Source organism: Poecile atricapillus, chromosome W, assembly GCF_030490865.1.
Source record: "Poecile atricapillus isolate bPoeAtr1 chromosome W, bPoeAtr1.hap1, whole genome shotgun sequence".
NCBI lineage: Eukaryota > Metazoa > Chordata > Aves > Passeriformes > Paridae > Poecile > Poecile atricapillus.
The window spans coordinates 1,015,736-1,031,824 of NC_081288.1; the positions used below are offsets into that span (position 1 = coordinate 1,015,736).

Genomic DNA, 16,089 nt, shown 5'->3' on the forward strand with positions numbered 1-16,089 from the left:
TTTGTATTGGATGCTGATGGGAAGAGAGGGATTTTCCTCTCTCCTTGATTCGGGGCTTTCCCCTTCTCTTTTTGATTCCCTCAAATTCCTTGGACAGATGGAAACGAGGATCAGATCCTTTCTGCTGCCGTGTTGATGCCCAGAGCTGGTTCTGCAGAACTTTGGTGGAATTTTGGGAATTCTGTAGGATTCCCTGGGGGTGGATTCCCAGAGGATGCCCTCCTTGGATCTCATGGATCCAAACGTGGAATGGAATTACCCAGGGGCACAGCAAACATTCCTGGAGACCTTGGGAATGCTTCTCCCACTCTCCTCTTTCCCAAACTTCTCCTGGAGAGCCCCGAGGGGCCCTTGGGCTGCCCTTGGGATTGGGACAGGGAAATTCCCGGAGCTGGGCCTGGAGTTGCCTTGTTCGTGGTCTTTGAGTGCTTTCCGTGTCCTCCTGAGAATTCCTGGTTCCCTGGAGCCCTTCCCTGGCCCTTGGAGCCATCCCTTGGTCCCTGCAGATCCCTGATCCTCATCCCTGTTCCATGGTCTTTGGTCCTTGCAGCTGTTCCTGGCCCTGTGCATTCCGTGTCCTCCTGGCACTTCATCCCTGAATTTAATCCCTGCATCCCTGAATTTAATCCCAGCATCCCTGAATTTAATCCCTGCATCCCTGCACTTCATCCCTGCATCCCTGGACTTAATCCCTGCATCCCTGAATTTAATCCCAGCATCCCTGAATTTAATCCCAGCATCCCTGAATTTAATCCCTGCATCCCTGCACTTCATCCCTGCATCCCTGAATTTAATCCCTGCATCCCTGCACTTCATCCCTGCATCCCTGGACTTCATCCCTGCATCCCTGGACTTAATCCCTGCATCCCTGAATTTAATCCCAGCATCCCTGCACTTAATCCCTGCATCCCTGAATTTAATCCCTGCATCCCTGAATTTAATCCCTGCATCCCTGAATTTAATCCCTGCATCCCTGCACTTAATTCCTGCATCCCTGCACTTAATCCCTGCATCCCTGCAGCCATTCCCTGCATCCCTGCAGCCATTCCCTGATCCCTGCACTTAATCCCTGAATCCCTGCATCCCTGCAGCCATTCCCAGTTCCCTGCAGCCATTCCCTGATCCCTGCAGCCATTCCCAGTTCCCATGGATAACAGTCATTCCTAATTCCCACTGTTCCCAGTGCCTTAAATCCATCCCAATCCCAACACTGGATTTCTGTTCCCTGTGCTCTTCCCCCTGCACCTCACGGCTCCTTATCCCATTATTAGTGCATCCCTGGATCCATCAGTGCATCCCTGGATCCATCAGTGCATCCCTGGATCCCATCAGTGCATCCCTGGATCAATCAGTGCATCCCTGGATCCATCAGTGCATCCCTGGATCCATCAGTGCATCCCTGGATCCCATTAATGCATCCCTGGATCCCATTAATGCATCCCTGGATCCCATTGATGCATCCCTGGATCCATCAGTGCATCCCTGGATCCCATTAATGCATCCCTGGATCCATCAGAGCATCCCTGGATCCATCAGTGCATCCCTGGATCCCATCAGTGCATCCCTGGATCCCATTAATGCATCCCTGGATCCATCAGTGCATCCCTGGATCACATTAATGCATCCCTGGATCCCATTAATGCATCCCTGGATCCCATCAGTGCATCCCTGGATCCATCAGTGCATCCCTGGATCCATCAGTGCATCCCTGGATCAATCAGTGCATCCCTGGATCCATCAGTGCATCCCTGGATCCATCAGTGCATCCCTGGATCCATCAGTGCATCCCTGAATCCCATCAGTGCATCCCTGGATCCATCAGTGCATCCCTGGATCCCATTGATGCATCCCTGGATCCCATTAATGCATCCCTGGATCCCATTAATGCATCCCTGGATCCCATTGATGCATCCCTGGATCCATCAGAGCATCCCTGGATCCATCAGTGCATCCCTGGATCCATCAGTGCATCCCTGGATCCCATTAATGCATCCCTGGATCCATCAGTGCATCCCTGGATTCCATCAGTGAATCCCTGGATCCATCAGTGCATCCCTGGATCCCATTAATGCATCCCTGGATCCATCAGTGCATCCCTGGATCCCATCAGTGCATCCCTGGAGCCATCAGTGCATCCCTGGATCCCATTAATGCACCCTGGATCCATCAGTGCATCCCTGGATCCCATTAATGCATCCCTGGATCCATCAGTGCATCCCTGGATCCATCAGTGCATCCCTGGATCCCATCAGTGCATCCCTGGATCCCATTAATGCATCCCTGGATCCCATCAGTGAATCCCTGGATCCATCAGTGCATCCCTGGATCCCATCAGTGCATCCCTGGATCCCATTAATGCATCCCTGGATCCCATCAGTGCATCCCTGGATCCCATTAATGCATCCCTGGATCCCATTAATGCATCCCTGGATCCCATCAGTGCATCCCTGGATCCATCAGTGCATCCCTGGATCCATCAGTGCATCCCTGGATCCATCAGTGAATCCCTGGATCCATCAGTGCATCCCTGGATCCCATTAATGCATCCCTGGATCCATCAGTGCATCCCTGGATCCCATTAATGCATCCCTGGATCCATCAGTGCATCCCTGGATCCCATTAATGCATCCCTGGATCCATCAGTGCATCCCTGGATTCCATCAGTGAATCCCTGGATCCATCAGTGCATCCCTGGATCCCATCAGTGCATCCCTGGAGCCATCAGTGCATCCCTGGATCCCATTAATGCATCCCTGGATCCATCAGTGCATCCCTGGATCCCATTAATGCATCCCTGGATCCCATTAATGCATCCCTGGATCACATTAATGCATCCCTGGATCCCATCAGTGCATCCCTGGATCCATCAGTGCATCCCTGGATCCATCAGTGCATCCCTGGATCCATCAGTGCATCCCTGGATCCCATTAATGCATCCCTGGATCCATCAGTGCATCCCTGGATCCATCAGTGCATCCCTGGATCCCATTAATGCACCCTGGGACAGGCAGGGACATTCCAGAGGGGATGGATCCATGGGATGAAGCTGAGGGGACACTGGGGACACTGGGGACATCCCGGTGGTGGCAGCAGGAGCCGCTCCGAGCGTGTCCCTGGTTCCTCCTTCCCTCCCCATGCTCCCATTCCCGGTGTTTGCTGTAAATAGGGAATATTTATCAAAATTTATTGCAGAGATTTCTAAACTTGCCCCAATCCCGTTTTTCCCAGAGCTTTTGGCTTTGCTGGGATCTCCTGGAGAAGGAGAATTGCGCCTCCCCAACGGGCTCCGGTGTCGGTACAAATCAATCCAGTCCCAATCCCAGTCCAGATCCCAATCCCAGTCCAATCCCAATCCCAGTCCAATCCCAATCCCAATCCCAGTCCAAATCCCAATCCCAGTCCAATCCCAATCCCAATCCCAGTCCAAATCAATCCAATCCCAATCCAAATCCCAGTCCAAATCAATCCAATCCCAGTCCAAATCCCAATCCCAATCCCAGTCCAAATCCCAATCCCAGTCCAATCCCAATCCCAGTCCAAATCAATCCAGTCCCAATCCAAATCCCAATCCCAATCCCAGTCCAAATCCCAATCCCAGTCCCAGTCCAACCCCAATCCCAGTCCAAATCAATCCCAATCCCAATCCCAGTCCAAATCCCAGTCCCAATCCCAGTCCAAATCAATCCCAATCCCAATCCAAATCAATCCCAATCCCAGTCCCAATCAATCCCAATCCTATTCCCAGTCCCAATCAATCCTAATCCCAGTCCAAATCAACCCCAATCCCAATCCCAGTCCCAATCCCAGTCCCAGTCCCAATCAATCCCAGTCCCAATCCCAATCCCAGTCCCAATCCCAGTCCCAGTCCCAATCAATCCCAGTCCCAATCCCAGTCCCAATCAATCCCAGTCCCAATCCCAATCAATCCCAATCCCAGTCCCAATCAATCCCAGTCCCAATCAATCCCAGTCCCAATCCCAGTCCCAATCAATCCCAGTCCCAATCCCAGTCCCAATCCCAATCAATCCCAGTCCCAGTCCCAATCAATCCCAGTCCCAATCCCAGTCCCAATCCCAATCAATCCCAGTCCCAATCCCAATCCCAGTCCCAGGCAGGGCTGGGAATTCCAGGGTCCCAGGGCTGAGGATGGAGCGATTCCTTCCCTCAGTTTTGTCCCGGTTCCGTTTTCCCCGGAGGCTTTTCCCGGCCGGATCCGTCCCAGGGGGTCCCTGGAGCTCTCGGAGCTCTCGGATTTTCCCTTTCCCTCGTTTCTGTCTTTGCCTTCCGTGTCTGACCCGGCTGCAGCGGCGCTTGGGGGGGTTTGGGTGGGAATGTGGAGTTTTCCAGGTGTTCTCCGTGACATTTTCCAAACCTTTCCTTTAATCCCACCCGAGTCCCGGGGTCCTGATCCCTGCTGGCACATCCCGATCCTGGTGCTTCTCCTGCAGGATCCATTCCCTCCAGCCAATCCCTCCCTGGCTCCTCTTTCCCATCCATCCTCACTCGGAACATTCCCTGTTTTCCGTCGAGTTGGAGCCTCTGGAGCCGCTTTTCCAGGGCCTGTCCATCCCTGGCGGGGCTGGCTGGGAATTCCTGGCTCTGACTGTTCGCACAACCCGGGAGGATCCCCCCGGAGCCGCCTCCAGCCCCAGAGCCCCCGGGATGTGAAAATGATCCCAAAACTCTTTGGTGGGAATAATTCCAGATTCCAGGGGAGCGGGAGGCTCTGGGGGCACAGCGGTGCCGGGGGTCCTGAGGGAGAGGATTCTGTCCGGGCTCTGGGCTGGGCCTGGGGGTTCTGTGCCCACCCTGGGGGTTCTGGATCCATCCCGGGGGCTCTGGACCCATCCTGGGGGCTCTGGACCCATCCTGGGGATTCTGTGCCCATCTGGGGGGTTCTGTGCCCACCCCGGGGGTTCTGTGCCCATCCCGGGGGTTCTGTGCCCATCCCAGGGGCTCTGTGCCCATTCCAGGGGCTCTGTGCCCATCCCAGGGGCTCTGTGCCCATCTGGGGGGTTCTGTGCCCATTCCAGGGGTTCTGTGCCCATCCCAGGGGCTCTGTGCCCATCTGGGGGGTTCTGTGCCCATCCCAGGGGCTCTGTGCCCATCCCAGGGGCTCTGTGCCCATCTGGGGGGTTCTGTGCCCATCCCAGGGGCTCTGTGCCCGTCCTGGGTGTTCTGTGCCCATCCCAGGCCGTGCCTGGCTCCTGCCCTGGCTCATTTTGGGAAAAGGCCTCGGGAATGGCGCCTGTGCCACGTCCCAGCCCAGGCAGAGCCAATTGCAGGGTTGGGAATGTGGGATGGGGGCTGGAGATCCCAGAAATCCAACAGCCCGTGGTGGGGGGTGGGGGATCGATGGATTTGGGGATCTTGCAGGGGGTCCCAGCCCGAGCCCGGATTTTCAGCTCCACTCCTCTTCCCAAACCCCACCGAATCTCCCTGGAAATCCGCGCTGGCAGCGGGGACATCCCGGCGATTCCCGAGGGAATTCCCGAGGGCTGGGGGTGTCCCGGCGGGGGGGACTCGATGCCTTTCTCCACAATCAGCGGCCCCGCAAAGCAATAAAACCACGGAGGGGCCGCGGGGAGATGCGGGATCCGCTCCGGGGGCGGTGCCGGGGGAGCCGCTCGATGCCAACTGCCCTTAACGAGGGCTCCGGGTCTTTGTAAGCAATGTCTGTGTATTATTGTAAATACGAGCGACAAATTTCAAATGACTGCCTTCTCCCTGTTTATTTTTCTGAGTAATTCCAGATGTACTTTAGTCTCTCTACTGTCAAAACTTTTATATTGTAAATCTGATGCTGGTGGCTTTTTTGGTTATTTTGGTTTTTGGTTTTGATTTTGGTTTTTTTGTTTTTTTTTTTTTGTAAAAAAGCGAGCGAAAAAGAAAAAAAAAAAAGAAAATAAGAAAAAGGAAAAAAAGTCTGCATCTCTCTATGTTGTCGGTTTTAGGCTGTAAATTCCAACTATCAATAAAAGCTCAAAATTCACGTGCCAGTGCTGGGTTCCTCCGTCCTGCAGGACACGCTGAGGGTCCCGAGGGGCTTCGGGATGGGCGGAGCTGGACCTCGATGGAATCCCAAAATCCCTGGGGCTGGAAAAGCCCTCCCAGCCCATGGAGTCCCAGCTGTGCCCGATGCCCACCTTGTCCCCTGAGTGCCACCTCCAGGAATTCCCTGGACACCTCCAGGGATGGGCACTGCAAACCTCCCTGGGCACTTGCAGGGCCTGACCCCCTTTCCATGGGGAAATTCCTGCTGCTGCCCATCCTGAGCCTGTCCTGATCCACCCTGAGCCTGTCCTGTGCCACCCTGAGCCTGTCCTGATCCACCCTGAGCCTGTCCTGGCCCACCCTGAGCCTGTCCTGGCCCATCCTGAGCCTGTCCTGGCCCATCCTGAGCCTGTCCTGGCCCACCCTGAGCCTGTCCTGGCCCACCCTGAGCCTGTCCTGGCCCATCCTGAGGCCGTTCTCTCTCCTCCTGTCCCCGTTCCCTGGGATCCCAAGTCCCCCTGGTTGTCCCCTCCTGCCAGCTTGGGGTGGTGACAGCCCCGAGCAGCAGCGGCTGGGACGGAGCGGATCCTGCTCAGGGATCTGTGCCAGGATCCCCCCGGGATCCCCCGGGATCCCCCCGTGGCTCAGCGGGAGCCGAGGCTGGGCCGTGTCCCCGGGCTCTGCCGCCTTTCCCGGCGCTCAGCGAGGCTGAAGGAGCATCTCTCATATTAATTTTTTTATTAAATTCCGTTAGTTTTCTCTTTATAGAATAACCTTTTCCTCTAGGCACAAATACAATACAAGGACTCTGCATGTTTGACACAATGTACAGAAACTTCAATAATCTACAACTGCTGGGTGAGTTACAAAACCTCCGTGTTACACCTGCACAGCCGGGATGGAGCAGAGCAACGGGACTGTACAAAGAGCTCTGAAATAAAACGCTGGACTTTAAAAACAACACGGCTGGGGGGGCCGGGGGGGTCGGTCCTGGCGCTGCTGGGGCCGAGTGACCCCTCGGGGGTCCCCCCACGCCCAACCCCCGGCTCACAGCGCTGCGGGACAGGGGAGGCTGCAGGAGCCGGGGCTGTACCGAGAGACCCCCGGAAATGAGGGGGGGCAGCAGCGGGGGGACAGCGGGGATGGGACAGGGACAGGGGACAGGGATGGGAACAGGGACAGGGGACAGGGATGGGGACAGCGGGGATGGGACAGAGACAGGGGACAGGGATGGGGACAGGGATGGGGACAGGGATGGGGACAGGGACAAGGACAGGGATGGGAACAGGGACAGGGATAGGACAGGGACAGGGATGAGGACAGGGATGGGGACAGTGGGGTTGGGACAGGGATGGGGACAAGGACGAGGACAGGAGCCGCTCCCCTGGATCCCCCCGGGCTGGGCACAGGCAGAGCACGAAGGGGGCACCCGGGGGGAGGAGTCGGGAGGGAGAAGAGCCCTGGGGGGGGGTGGGGGGTGTGACCTGTGCAAAGGAGACCCTGCAGACACCGGGTGGCACCCGCAGGGCCACTGTCCCATCCCTGTCCCATCCCTGTCCCAGCCCTGTCCCATCCCTGTCCCAGCCCCGTGTGGCTGCAGCCAGAGGGGACCCTCATCCCGGGGCTGGGCTGGTCCCCACCCCCCGGGAGGGGACAGAGGGGCACCCAGGCGCAGCATTTGGCACCTCCCGCAGGAATTGTGCCCCCGGGACGGGCAGCCTGGAGGTAGAGACTGTCCCAGCAGGACAGGGACCCCAGCGGGACAGGGACCCCAGCACAGGGACCCCAGCGGGACAGGGACCCCAGCGGGACAGGGACCCCAGCGGGACAGGGACCCCAGCACAGGGACCCCAGCAGGACAGGGACCCCAGCGGGACAGGGACCCCAGCACAGGGACCCCAGCGGGACAGGGACCCCAGCGGGACAGGGACCCCAGCGGGACAGGGACCCCTGGCCACAGTCCGAGGAGCCTCCTGCCTGCTGGGAGCAGCCACGGCCACGTCCCCCCCCGGGGACACGGAGCCAGCGCCTGCAGCGCCCCGGCATTCCCAGTATTCCCCGTATTCCCAGTATTCCCGGTATTCCCGGTATTCCCGGTATTCCCGTTCCTTCGCACAGCTGGGAGCGGCTCCAGGGTGGGACACGATGCGGGATGGCCCCAGTGCTCCACGCTGTCCCCTGTGCCATCCCCTGGGCTCCAGGGCTCTGTCCCCTGTGCCATCCCCTGGGCTCCAGGGCTCTGTCCCCTGTGCCATCCCCTGGGCTCCAGGGCTCTGTCCCCTGTGCCATCCCCTGGGCTCCAGGGCTCTGTCCCCTGTGCCATCCCCTGGGCTCCAGGGCTCTGTCCCCTCTGCCATCCCCTGGGCTCCAGGTCCCGGCTCCGGCAGGACGGGAGGGGAGCCCAGGACTCGCTCCCAGGCCGGGAGGGGCCGGGCAGGTTCCGGGGGGCTCGGGCAGACACGCGAGGGGGGCAGGACAGGACGAGGGGCAGGACGAGGGGGCAGCTCTGCCTCTCCCAGCAGTGCGGGGTGGGGGTGTGGGGGGACCCCGGCCCTGGAGCCGGAGCGGGGCCGGAGCACACGGAGGACTCGGGGTCACGACACGGCTCAGACGGGGCCGGGGGCGGGCCGGGACCCCCGCCCGCTCCAACGCGAGGGATCCCTCCCTGTGCCACCCAGCCCGGACACGCCCGTGCTGCCCGCGGGGTGCGAGGAAGGGCCGCTCCTCCTCTCCCTCAGTCCCGGGCTCGGCCCAGAGCCCGGCGCTGCCTCTGCTCCCGCTGCGGGCCCGGCAGCCGTGCCTGGAATTGCGGCTCCGCTGAGCCGGGCTCACGCGTCCGACAGGCAGCTCTGGATGCGATCGATCCATTGCTGGGCCAGCTGCACGTCCTGGGCGCAGAAATTGTAAACTCGTTTCGTCGTCTTCAGCTGCGGGCGGAGACAGGAGGGGCTGAGGGCGCTGCGGAGGGGGCAGAGCTCCAGAGCCGCCCAGAGCCCAACCCCGGGGACACTCACGTCGAAGAAAGCCTTCTCATCCACCGTCTTGGGGGCTCCCATGGTGGGGGTCCCCGGGGTGATGGACTCCACCTCGGCCAGGTCAATGACCCCCTTGCACTCCGTGTCCATCCGGCTGTCGTAGTACCGCAGCTGCGGAGAGCCGCGCTCAGGGACGGGATCCGTGGGATCCATGGGATCCATGGGGTGGGATTGATGGGATGGGATGGGATCCATGGGATCCGTGGGGTGGGATGGGATCCATGGAATGGGATGGGATGGGATTGATGGGATTGATGGGATGGAATGGGATGGGATGGGATCAATGGGATCAATGGGATCAATGGGATGGGATTGATGGGATGGGACTGATGGGATGGAGGGACAGGACAGACCCCGGGCCCCACCCGGTACCTGATGTTTGGTTTTATCCAGCACAAACCACCGAGACTTCCAGGGTTTCATGAAGGCGCCTTTCTTGTACAGAGACCCCTCATAAGACCTGTGGGGCAGGAAGGAGCCAGGAACAGCGGGGTCAGGGATGGGAACCCACCGGGATCCATGTCCTGGTCCCCGGGAGGGATCCCCCTCCCCCTGCTGCCATTCCCAGCCCATTCTCAGTGCATTCCCAGTGCAATCCCATCCCATTCCCACCCCGTTCCCACCCCGTTCCCTGCCTGTTCTCGCTCTCGGACATCTGGAACTGGCTGTAGAGGGTGGAGGTGCTGCGGCGGCCGCCGGCCCTGGCGCTGGAGGGGGTGGAGGTGCTGCTGGTGTCGCTGTCCAGGCTGAGGTTGAGCGTGGAGCCCACCCCGCTCTCCTGCAGGTACGCGCCCAGCGAGCGCCGCTGGTGCGACAGCCCCGACGACATCAGCAGAGAGCTGGGGGTCTGCGGGACGGTGACGGCGTCAGCGGGGACATGGGGACAGGGGACATGGGACACGGGGACAGGGGGACAGGGGACACAGGGACACGGGGACAGGGGACAGGGGACAGGGGACAGGGGACACGGGGACAGGGGACACAGGGACACGGGGACACGGGGACAGGGGGACAGGGGACAGGGGACACGGCTGGGGCTGGGCACCCGCACCACAAACAGAACCAGAACCAACAGCAGAACCAGCACCAGAACCAGCACCACAACCACAACCACAACCACCAGCAGAACCAGCACCAGCACCAGAACCAGCAGAACCAGCACCAACAGCAGAACCAGCACCACAACCAGCAGCACAACCACCATCAGAACCAGCACCAGAACTACAACCACAACCACCAGCAGAACCAGCAGCAGAACCAGAACCAGCACCAGCCTGTCACACCCTGTCACACCCTGTCACTCCTGTCACACCCTGTCACTCCTGTCACACCTCTGTCACCCCTGTCACCCCTGTCACTCCTGTCACCCCTGTCACTCCTGTCACTCCTGTCACATCTCTGTCATTCCTGTCACCCCCCGTCACCCCCTGTCACCCCTGTCACCCCTGTCACCCCCTGTCACCCCTGTCACCCCCTGTCACTCCTGTCACATCTCTGTCACTTCTGTCACACCTCTGTCATTCCTGTCACCCCTGTCACCCCCTGTCACCCCCTGTCACCTCCTGTCACCCCCTGTCACCTACCCTGCTGCCCTCCTGCCGCCCCTCCGTGCGCTGGGACGCTTTCACCTTGTCCCAGGTGTCCTTCCAGCGCTCCGGGACCTGCCCCAGCTCCATCTCCAGGTTGTGCAGCTCCTGTGGGGAGGATTCCGGCATCAGCCCCGGAGGGGACAAAGCCTCTGGGGCCACCGTCCCTGTCCTGGGGCCACCATCCCTGTCCTGGGGCCACCGTCCCTGTCCTGGGGCCACCATCCCTGTCCTGGGGCCACCGTCCCTGTCCTGGGGCCACCGTCCCTGTCCTGGGGCCACCATCCCTGTCCTGGGGCCACCGTCCCTGTCCTGGGGTCACCATCCCTGTCCTGGGGCCACTGTCCTGTCCTGGGGCCACCATCCCAGTCCAGGGGTCACTGTCCTGACTGGGGGCTCTGCTGGGTGCCATCCCAGTGCCCCCCTGGTGCCGTCCCGCTGCCATCCCCGGTCCCATCCCTGGTTCCAATCCCGGTTCCAGCCCAGTTCCACCCTGGTTCCACTCTGGTCCCATCCCCGGTTCCATCCCTGGTCCCATCCCCGGTTCCATCCCAGTTCCACCCCAGTTCCACCCCCAGTTCCATCCCCAGTTCCATCCCGTTTCCACCCCCAGTTCCAGCCCAGTCCCACCCCGTTTCCAGCCCAGTTCCACCCTGGTCCCATCCCCAGTTCCATCCCCAGTTCCATCCCCAGTTCCACCCCAGTTCCACCCCAGTACCACTCCGTTTCCATCCCGTTTCCACCCCAGTTCCATCCCCAGTTCCACCCCCAGTTCCACCCCAGTTCCACCCCAGTCCCAGCCCTGTTTCCATCCCAGTCCCACCCCAGTTCCACCCCAGTCCCACCCCAGTCCCATCCCAGTCCCATCCCAGTCCCACCCCAGTCCCACCCGTTTCCATCCCAGTTCCACCCCAGTCCCATCCCAGTCCCACCCCAGTTCCACCCCCAGTTCCACCCCAGTCCCACCCCTGTTTCCATCCCAGTCCCACCCCTGTTTCCATCCCAGTCCCACCCCAGTCCCACCCCTGTTTCCAGCCCAGTTCCACCCCAGCCCCACCCCAGTTCCACACCCAGTTCCAGCCCGGTCCCACCCCAGTCCCACCCCCAGTTCCATCCCCAGTTCCACCCCAGTCCCACCCCAGTTCCACCCCAGTCCCACCCCGTTTCCAGCCCGTTCCTGACCTCCAGCAGTCTGGAGATGGCGTCGGGCTCCATGCGGCTGCGGTTGTCGTAGCAGGGCCAGATGACGCGGCGCTTGCTCTGTGGGGCCGCCGTGTCCTGGCGCTCCGGCTCCTCCGGCGGCTCCGGCTGCGCCAGCTCCCAGTCGTACGAGGGGCCCTCGGCCAGCGTCTCCTCCGTGTAATAATCCCACACCTTCAGGTTGGAGATGTTGCTGTACGGCCTCAGCACCTGCGGGACCAACGGGGGCGGCTCAGCCAGGACAGCGCGGCCAGGATGGACAATCCCGGCCGGACCGAGGGGATGGTGTGACCCCAGGGAGCTGGGAGAGTGCTCCAGGGAGAGCTTCCAGAACATTCCAGAGCCTGCAGGGGCTCCCGGAGAGCTGGGAATGTTCCCCTGGAGAGGAGAAGGATCCAGGGAGAGCTGAGAGCCCCTGCAGGGCCTGAAGGGGCTCCAGGAGAGCTGGGAATGTTCCCCTGGAGAGGAGAAGGATCCAGGGAGAGCTGAGAGCCCCTGCAGGGCCTGAAGGGGCTCCAGGAGAGCTGGGAATGTTCCCCTGGAGAGGAGAAGGATCCAGGGAGAGCTGAGAGCCCCTGCAGGGCCTGAAGGGGCTCCAGGAGAGCTGCAGAGGGACTGGGACAGGGCTGCAGGGCCAGGAGCCAGGGAATGGCTGCCAGTGCCAGAGGCCAGGGCTGGATGTTGGGATGTTGGGAATTGGGAATTGCTGGGAATTGGGAATTGCTGGCTGGAATGGAATTCCCGGAGCCTCAGGTGCCCCCAGCTCTCACCTCCCCGTCCTCAGGTGCGTACAGGTAGTTGAAGAAGACGGGAGATTTCTTGTTGAGGCGGTCGATGTAATCCCAGATGGATTTGGTGACCTGCTGGCCCTTCCTCTCGCCCTTCTCCTCGTACAGGAGCCCTGGGGGGACACGGGGGACAGGAGGGACAGGGGGTGTGACATGGGGGGCAGGGCCAGGAGCCGGCCCCGGCCCCGCACGCCGCCCTCACCCAGCTCGATGCGCTCGTAGTCCGAGTCCAGCAGGAATGTCCGGAAGCGGTTGGAAATGTAGTGGTAGCTGAGGAACTTCAGGTAGTACAGGCTGAACTCGAACTCCATGGGGAACTGCAGGTGGATCTGCGGGAGCAGCGACGGGAGAGCCCCGGCATGGACGGGAGCCACGGGCCGGGCACTCCCAGTGGCCACTCAGGGTCCCAGTGGTCACTTGGGGGTCTTGCTGGGCACTTGTGGGTCCCACTGGTCACTTGGAGGCCCCACTGGTCATTCAGGGGTCCCAGTGGGTGCTCAGGGTCCCCAGTGGGCACTCAGGGTCCCTGGTGGTCAGTCAGGGTCCCAGTGGTCACTCAGGGTACACTCAGTGTCCCCAGTGGTCTCTCAGTGTCCCCAGTGGTCACTCAGTGTCCCCAGTAGTCACTCAGGGGTCCCAGTGGTCACTCAGGGGTCCCAGTGGGTGCTCAGGGTACACTCAGTGTCCCCAGTGGTCACTCAGTGTCCCCAGTGGTCACTCAGGGTACACTCAGTGTCCCCAGTGGTCACTCAGTGTCCCCAGTGGTCCCTCAGTGTCCCCAGTGGTCACTCAGGGTCCCAGTGGTCCCTCAGTGTCCCCAGTGGTCACTCAGGGTCCCCAGTGGTCCCTCAGTGTCCCCAGTGGTCACTCAGGGTCCCAGTGGTCCCTCAGTGTCCCCAGTGGTCCCTCAGTGTCCCCAGTGGTCACTCAGGGTACACTCAGTGTCCCCAGTGGTCACTCAGGGTACACTCAGGGTCCCCAGTGGTCACTCACGGTACACTCAGTGTCCCCAGTGGTCACTCAGTGTCCCCAGTGGTCACTCAGTGTCTCCAGTGGTCACTCAGGGTCCCCAGTGGTCACTCACGGTACACTCAGTGTCCCCAGTGGTCACTCAGGTCCGGCTGGGCTCACCTGGTGGACACAGTCCAGGAACTGGAGGAAGATGGGGGCGAAGCCGCTGCTCTGTCCCGCCAGGGTCTGGGCGCCGCGGTGGCTGAAGCGGTGGCCGAAGGACAACCACTCCTTCTCCACCAAGAGCCGGAACCCCTCCAGCGTCCGGTAATAGGGGTCAGACAGGAGCTGCACCAGGGACACCACCTGTGGGGACACCAGGGACTCAGGGGACACCAGGGACACCAGGGACACCACCTGTGGGGACACCAGGGACTCAGGGGACACCACCTGTGGGGACACCAGGGACTCAGGGGACACCACCTGTGGGGACACCAGGGACTCAGGGGACACCACCTGTGGGGACACCAGGGACTCAGGGGACACCAGGGACACCAGGGACACCATGAGGGCTGTGGGGACACCAGGGACTCAGGGGACACCAGGGACACCACCTGTGGGGACACCAGGGGACTGTGGGGACACCAGGGACACCAGGGACACCACCTGTGGGGACACTAGGGACTCAGGGGACACCAGGGACACCAGGGACACCACCTGTGGGGACACCAGGGACACCATGGGGGCTGTGGGGACACCAGGGACACCACCTGTGGGGACAGGGGGGGTGTGGGGACACCAGGGACACCAGGGACATCACCTGAGGGGACAGGGGACACCAGGGACACCACCTGCAGGGACAGGGGTCTCAGGGACTTGGGGACAGGGGGCTGTGGGGACACCAGGGACACTCTCACCTGCGTGGTGATGTCCCAGCCGTCCTCCAGACTGACCAGCACGGACGATCCCGTGTCCAGCAGCTCCACCACCAGCACCGAGATCTGCAGGATCTTGTGGATCTGCCCGGGGTGGGAGGGGTGAGGAGGGAGAGGAAATTCCTGGGCTGGGATGAGGGGGTTCGACCTTCTCTGGAGCGAGGCCACCACGCTCGGGGGTCACCAGGGCCACCACGCTCAGGGGTCACCAGGGCCACCACCCCACGCTCGGGGGTCACCGGGGCCACCACCCCATGCTCGGACACGGTGGTGGCAGCAGGGACAGGGCACAGGGGACTCCCAGCCATCCCCTCCCACGCTCGGACAGGTGACCCCAGGCCACTGCTCACCCTGGCACTGCCCTGTCCCATCCCTGTCCCCTGTCTCATCCCTGTCCCCATCCCTGTCCCATCCCTGTCCCATCCCTGTCCCCATCCCTGTCCCAGCCCTGTCCCATCCCTGTCCCATCCCTGTTCCCAGCCCTGTCCCCATCCGTGTTCCCATCCCTGTCCCCATCCCTGTCCCCATTCCCGTCCCAGCCCCGTCCCAAGCCCTGTCCCCTGTCTCATCCCTGTCCCATCCCTGTCCCATCCCTGTCCCCATCCCTGTCCCAGCCCTGTCCCCATCCCTGTCCCAGCCCTGTCCCATCCCTGTCCCAGCCCCATCCCAGCCCTGTCCCCTGTCCCATCCCTGACCCCAGCCCTGTCCCAGTCCTGTCCCGTCCCAGCCCTGTCCCAGCCCTGTCCCATCCCTGTCCCCTGTCCCAGCCCTGTCCCATCCCTGTCCCAGCCCTGTCCCATCCCTGTCCCATCCCTGTCCCAGCCCTGTCCCCTGTCCCATCCCTGTCCCCTGTCCCAGCCCCATCCCAGCCCCATCCCATCCCTGTCCCCTGTCCCTCCCACCCAGCCGAGCTCGCAGGGAGGGGCTCTGACCTGGGACAGCCACTCTGACTCCTCCAGGGAGCGCAGGTACGCCACGCTGGGGTCGCTGGAGGGGCAGCCGGGCACGCAGGCCTTCATCAGCTTCTTGAAGCTGGCCTTGACCTGGCGCACGTCGAACACCTCGATGGGCACCAGCTCCCAGTGCTGCAGCGGGTCCGGCTTCACACCCTGCGGGCACAGCATGGGCTGGGCTGGAAACCTCCCTGGGAGCTCGGGGATGGGGAATCCAACCCTCCCTGGGAGCTCGGGGATGGGGAATCCAACCCTCCCTGGGCTGGAAACCTCCCTGGGAGCTCGGGGATGGGGAATCCAACCCTCCCTGGGCTGGAAACCTCCCTGGGAGCTCGGGGATGGGGAATCCAACCCTCCCTGGGCTGGAAACCTCCCTGGGAGCTCGGGGATGGGGAATCCAACCCTCCCTGGGAGCTCGGGGATGGGGAATCCAAACCTCCCTGGGAGCTCGGGGATGGGGAATCCAAACCAACCCTCCCTGGGCTGGAAACCTCCCTGGGAGCTCGGGGATGGGGAATCCAAACCTCCCTGGACACCTCCAGGGCCTGACCCCCTTTCCATGGGGAAATTCCTGCTGCTGCCCACCCTGAGCCTGTCCTGATCCACCCTGAGCCTGTCCTGATCCACCCTGAGCCTGTCCTGGCCCA

The 16,089-nt window shown here is 61.6% G+C and overlaps 2 protein-coding genes across 2 annotated transcripts in view; one reads left to right on the forward strand and one right to left on the reverse strand.

Moving 5' to 3' along the window:
* The first annotated feature begins 2,162 nt into the window (after positions 1 to 2,162).
* LOC131591689 (tetra-peptide repeat homeobox protein 1-like) lies at positions 2,163 to 4,383 on the forward strand. The gene is made up of 3 exons (XM_058862632.1): positions 2,163 to 3,340; positions 3,382 to 3,858; positions 4,116 to 4,383. Exons 1-3 carry the CDS (start codon positions 3,135 to 3,137, stop codon positions 4,381 to 4,383), a joined length of 951 nt encoding a protein of 316 aa, XP_058718615.1. The 5' UTR covers positions 2,163 to 3,134.
* A 4,396-nt stretch (positions 4,384 to 8,779) lies between these two features.
* Positions 8,780 to 16,089, reverse strand: part of LOC131591551 (myotubularin-related protein 5-like) — a gene marked incomplete at its 5' end in the record, with an annotated part of 66,858 nt that continues 59,548 nt past the window's right edge. Inside the window, 11 exons of the mRNA XM_058862361.1 lie at positions 8,780 to 8,921; positions 9,009 to 9,140; positions 9,402 to 9,489; positions 9,665 to 9,876; positions 10,613 to 10,723; positions 11,798 to 12,025; positions 12,586 to 12,716; positions 12,806 to 12,932; positions 13,735 to 13,920; positions 14,472 to 14,573; positions 15,422 to 15,598. Of these exons, the coding sequence (XP_058718344.1) occupies positions 8,823 to 8,921; positions 9,009 to 9,140; positions 9,402 to 9,489; positions 9,665 to 9,876; positions 10,613 to 10,723; positions 11,798 to 12,025; positions 12,586 to 12,716; positions 12,806 to 12,932; positions 13,735 to 13,920; positions 14,472 to 14,573; positions 15,422 to 15,598 (1,593 nt within the window). The remainder of the gene's footprint in view (positions 8,922 to 9,008; positions 9,141 to 9,401; positions 9,490 to 9,664; positions 9,877 to 10,612; positions 10,724 to 11,797; positions 12,026 to 12,585; positions 12,717 to 12,805; positions 12,933 to 13,734; positions 13,921 to 14,471; positions 14,574 to 15,421; positions 15,599 to 16,089) is intronic.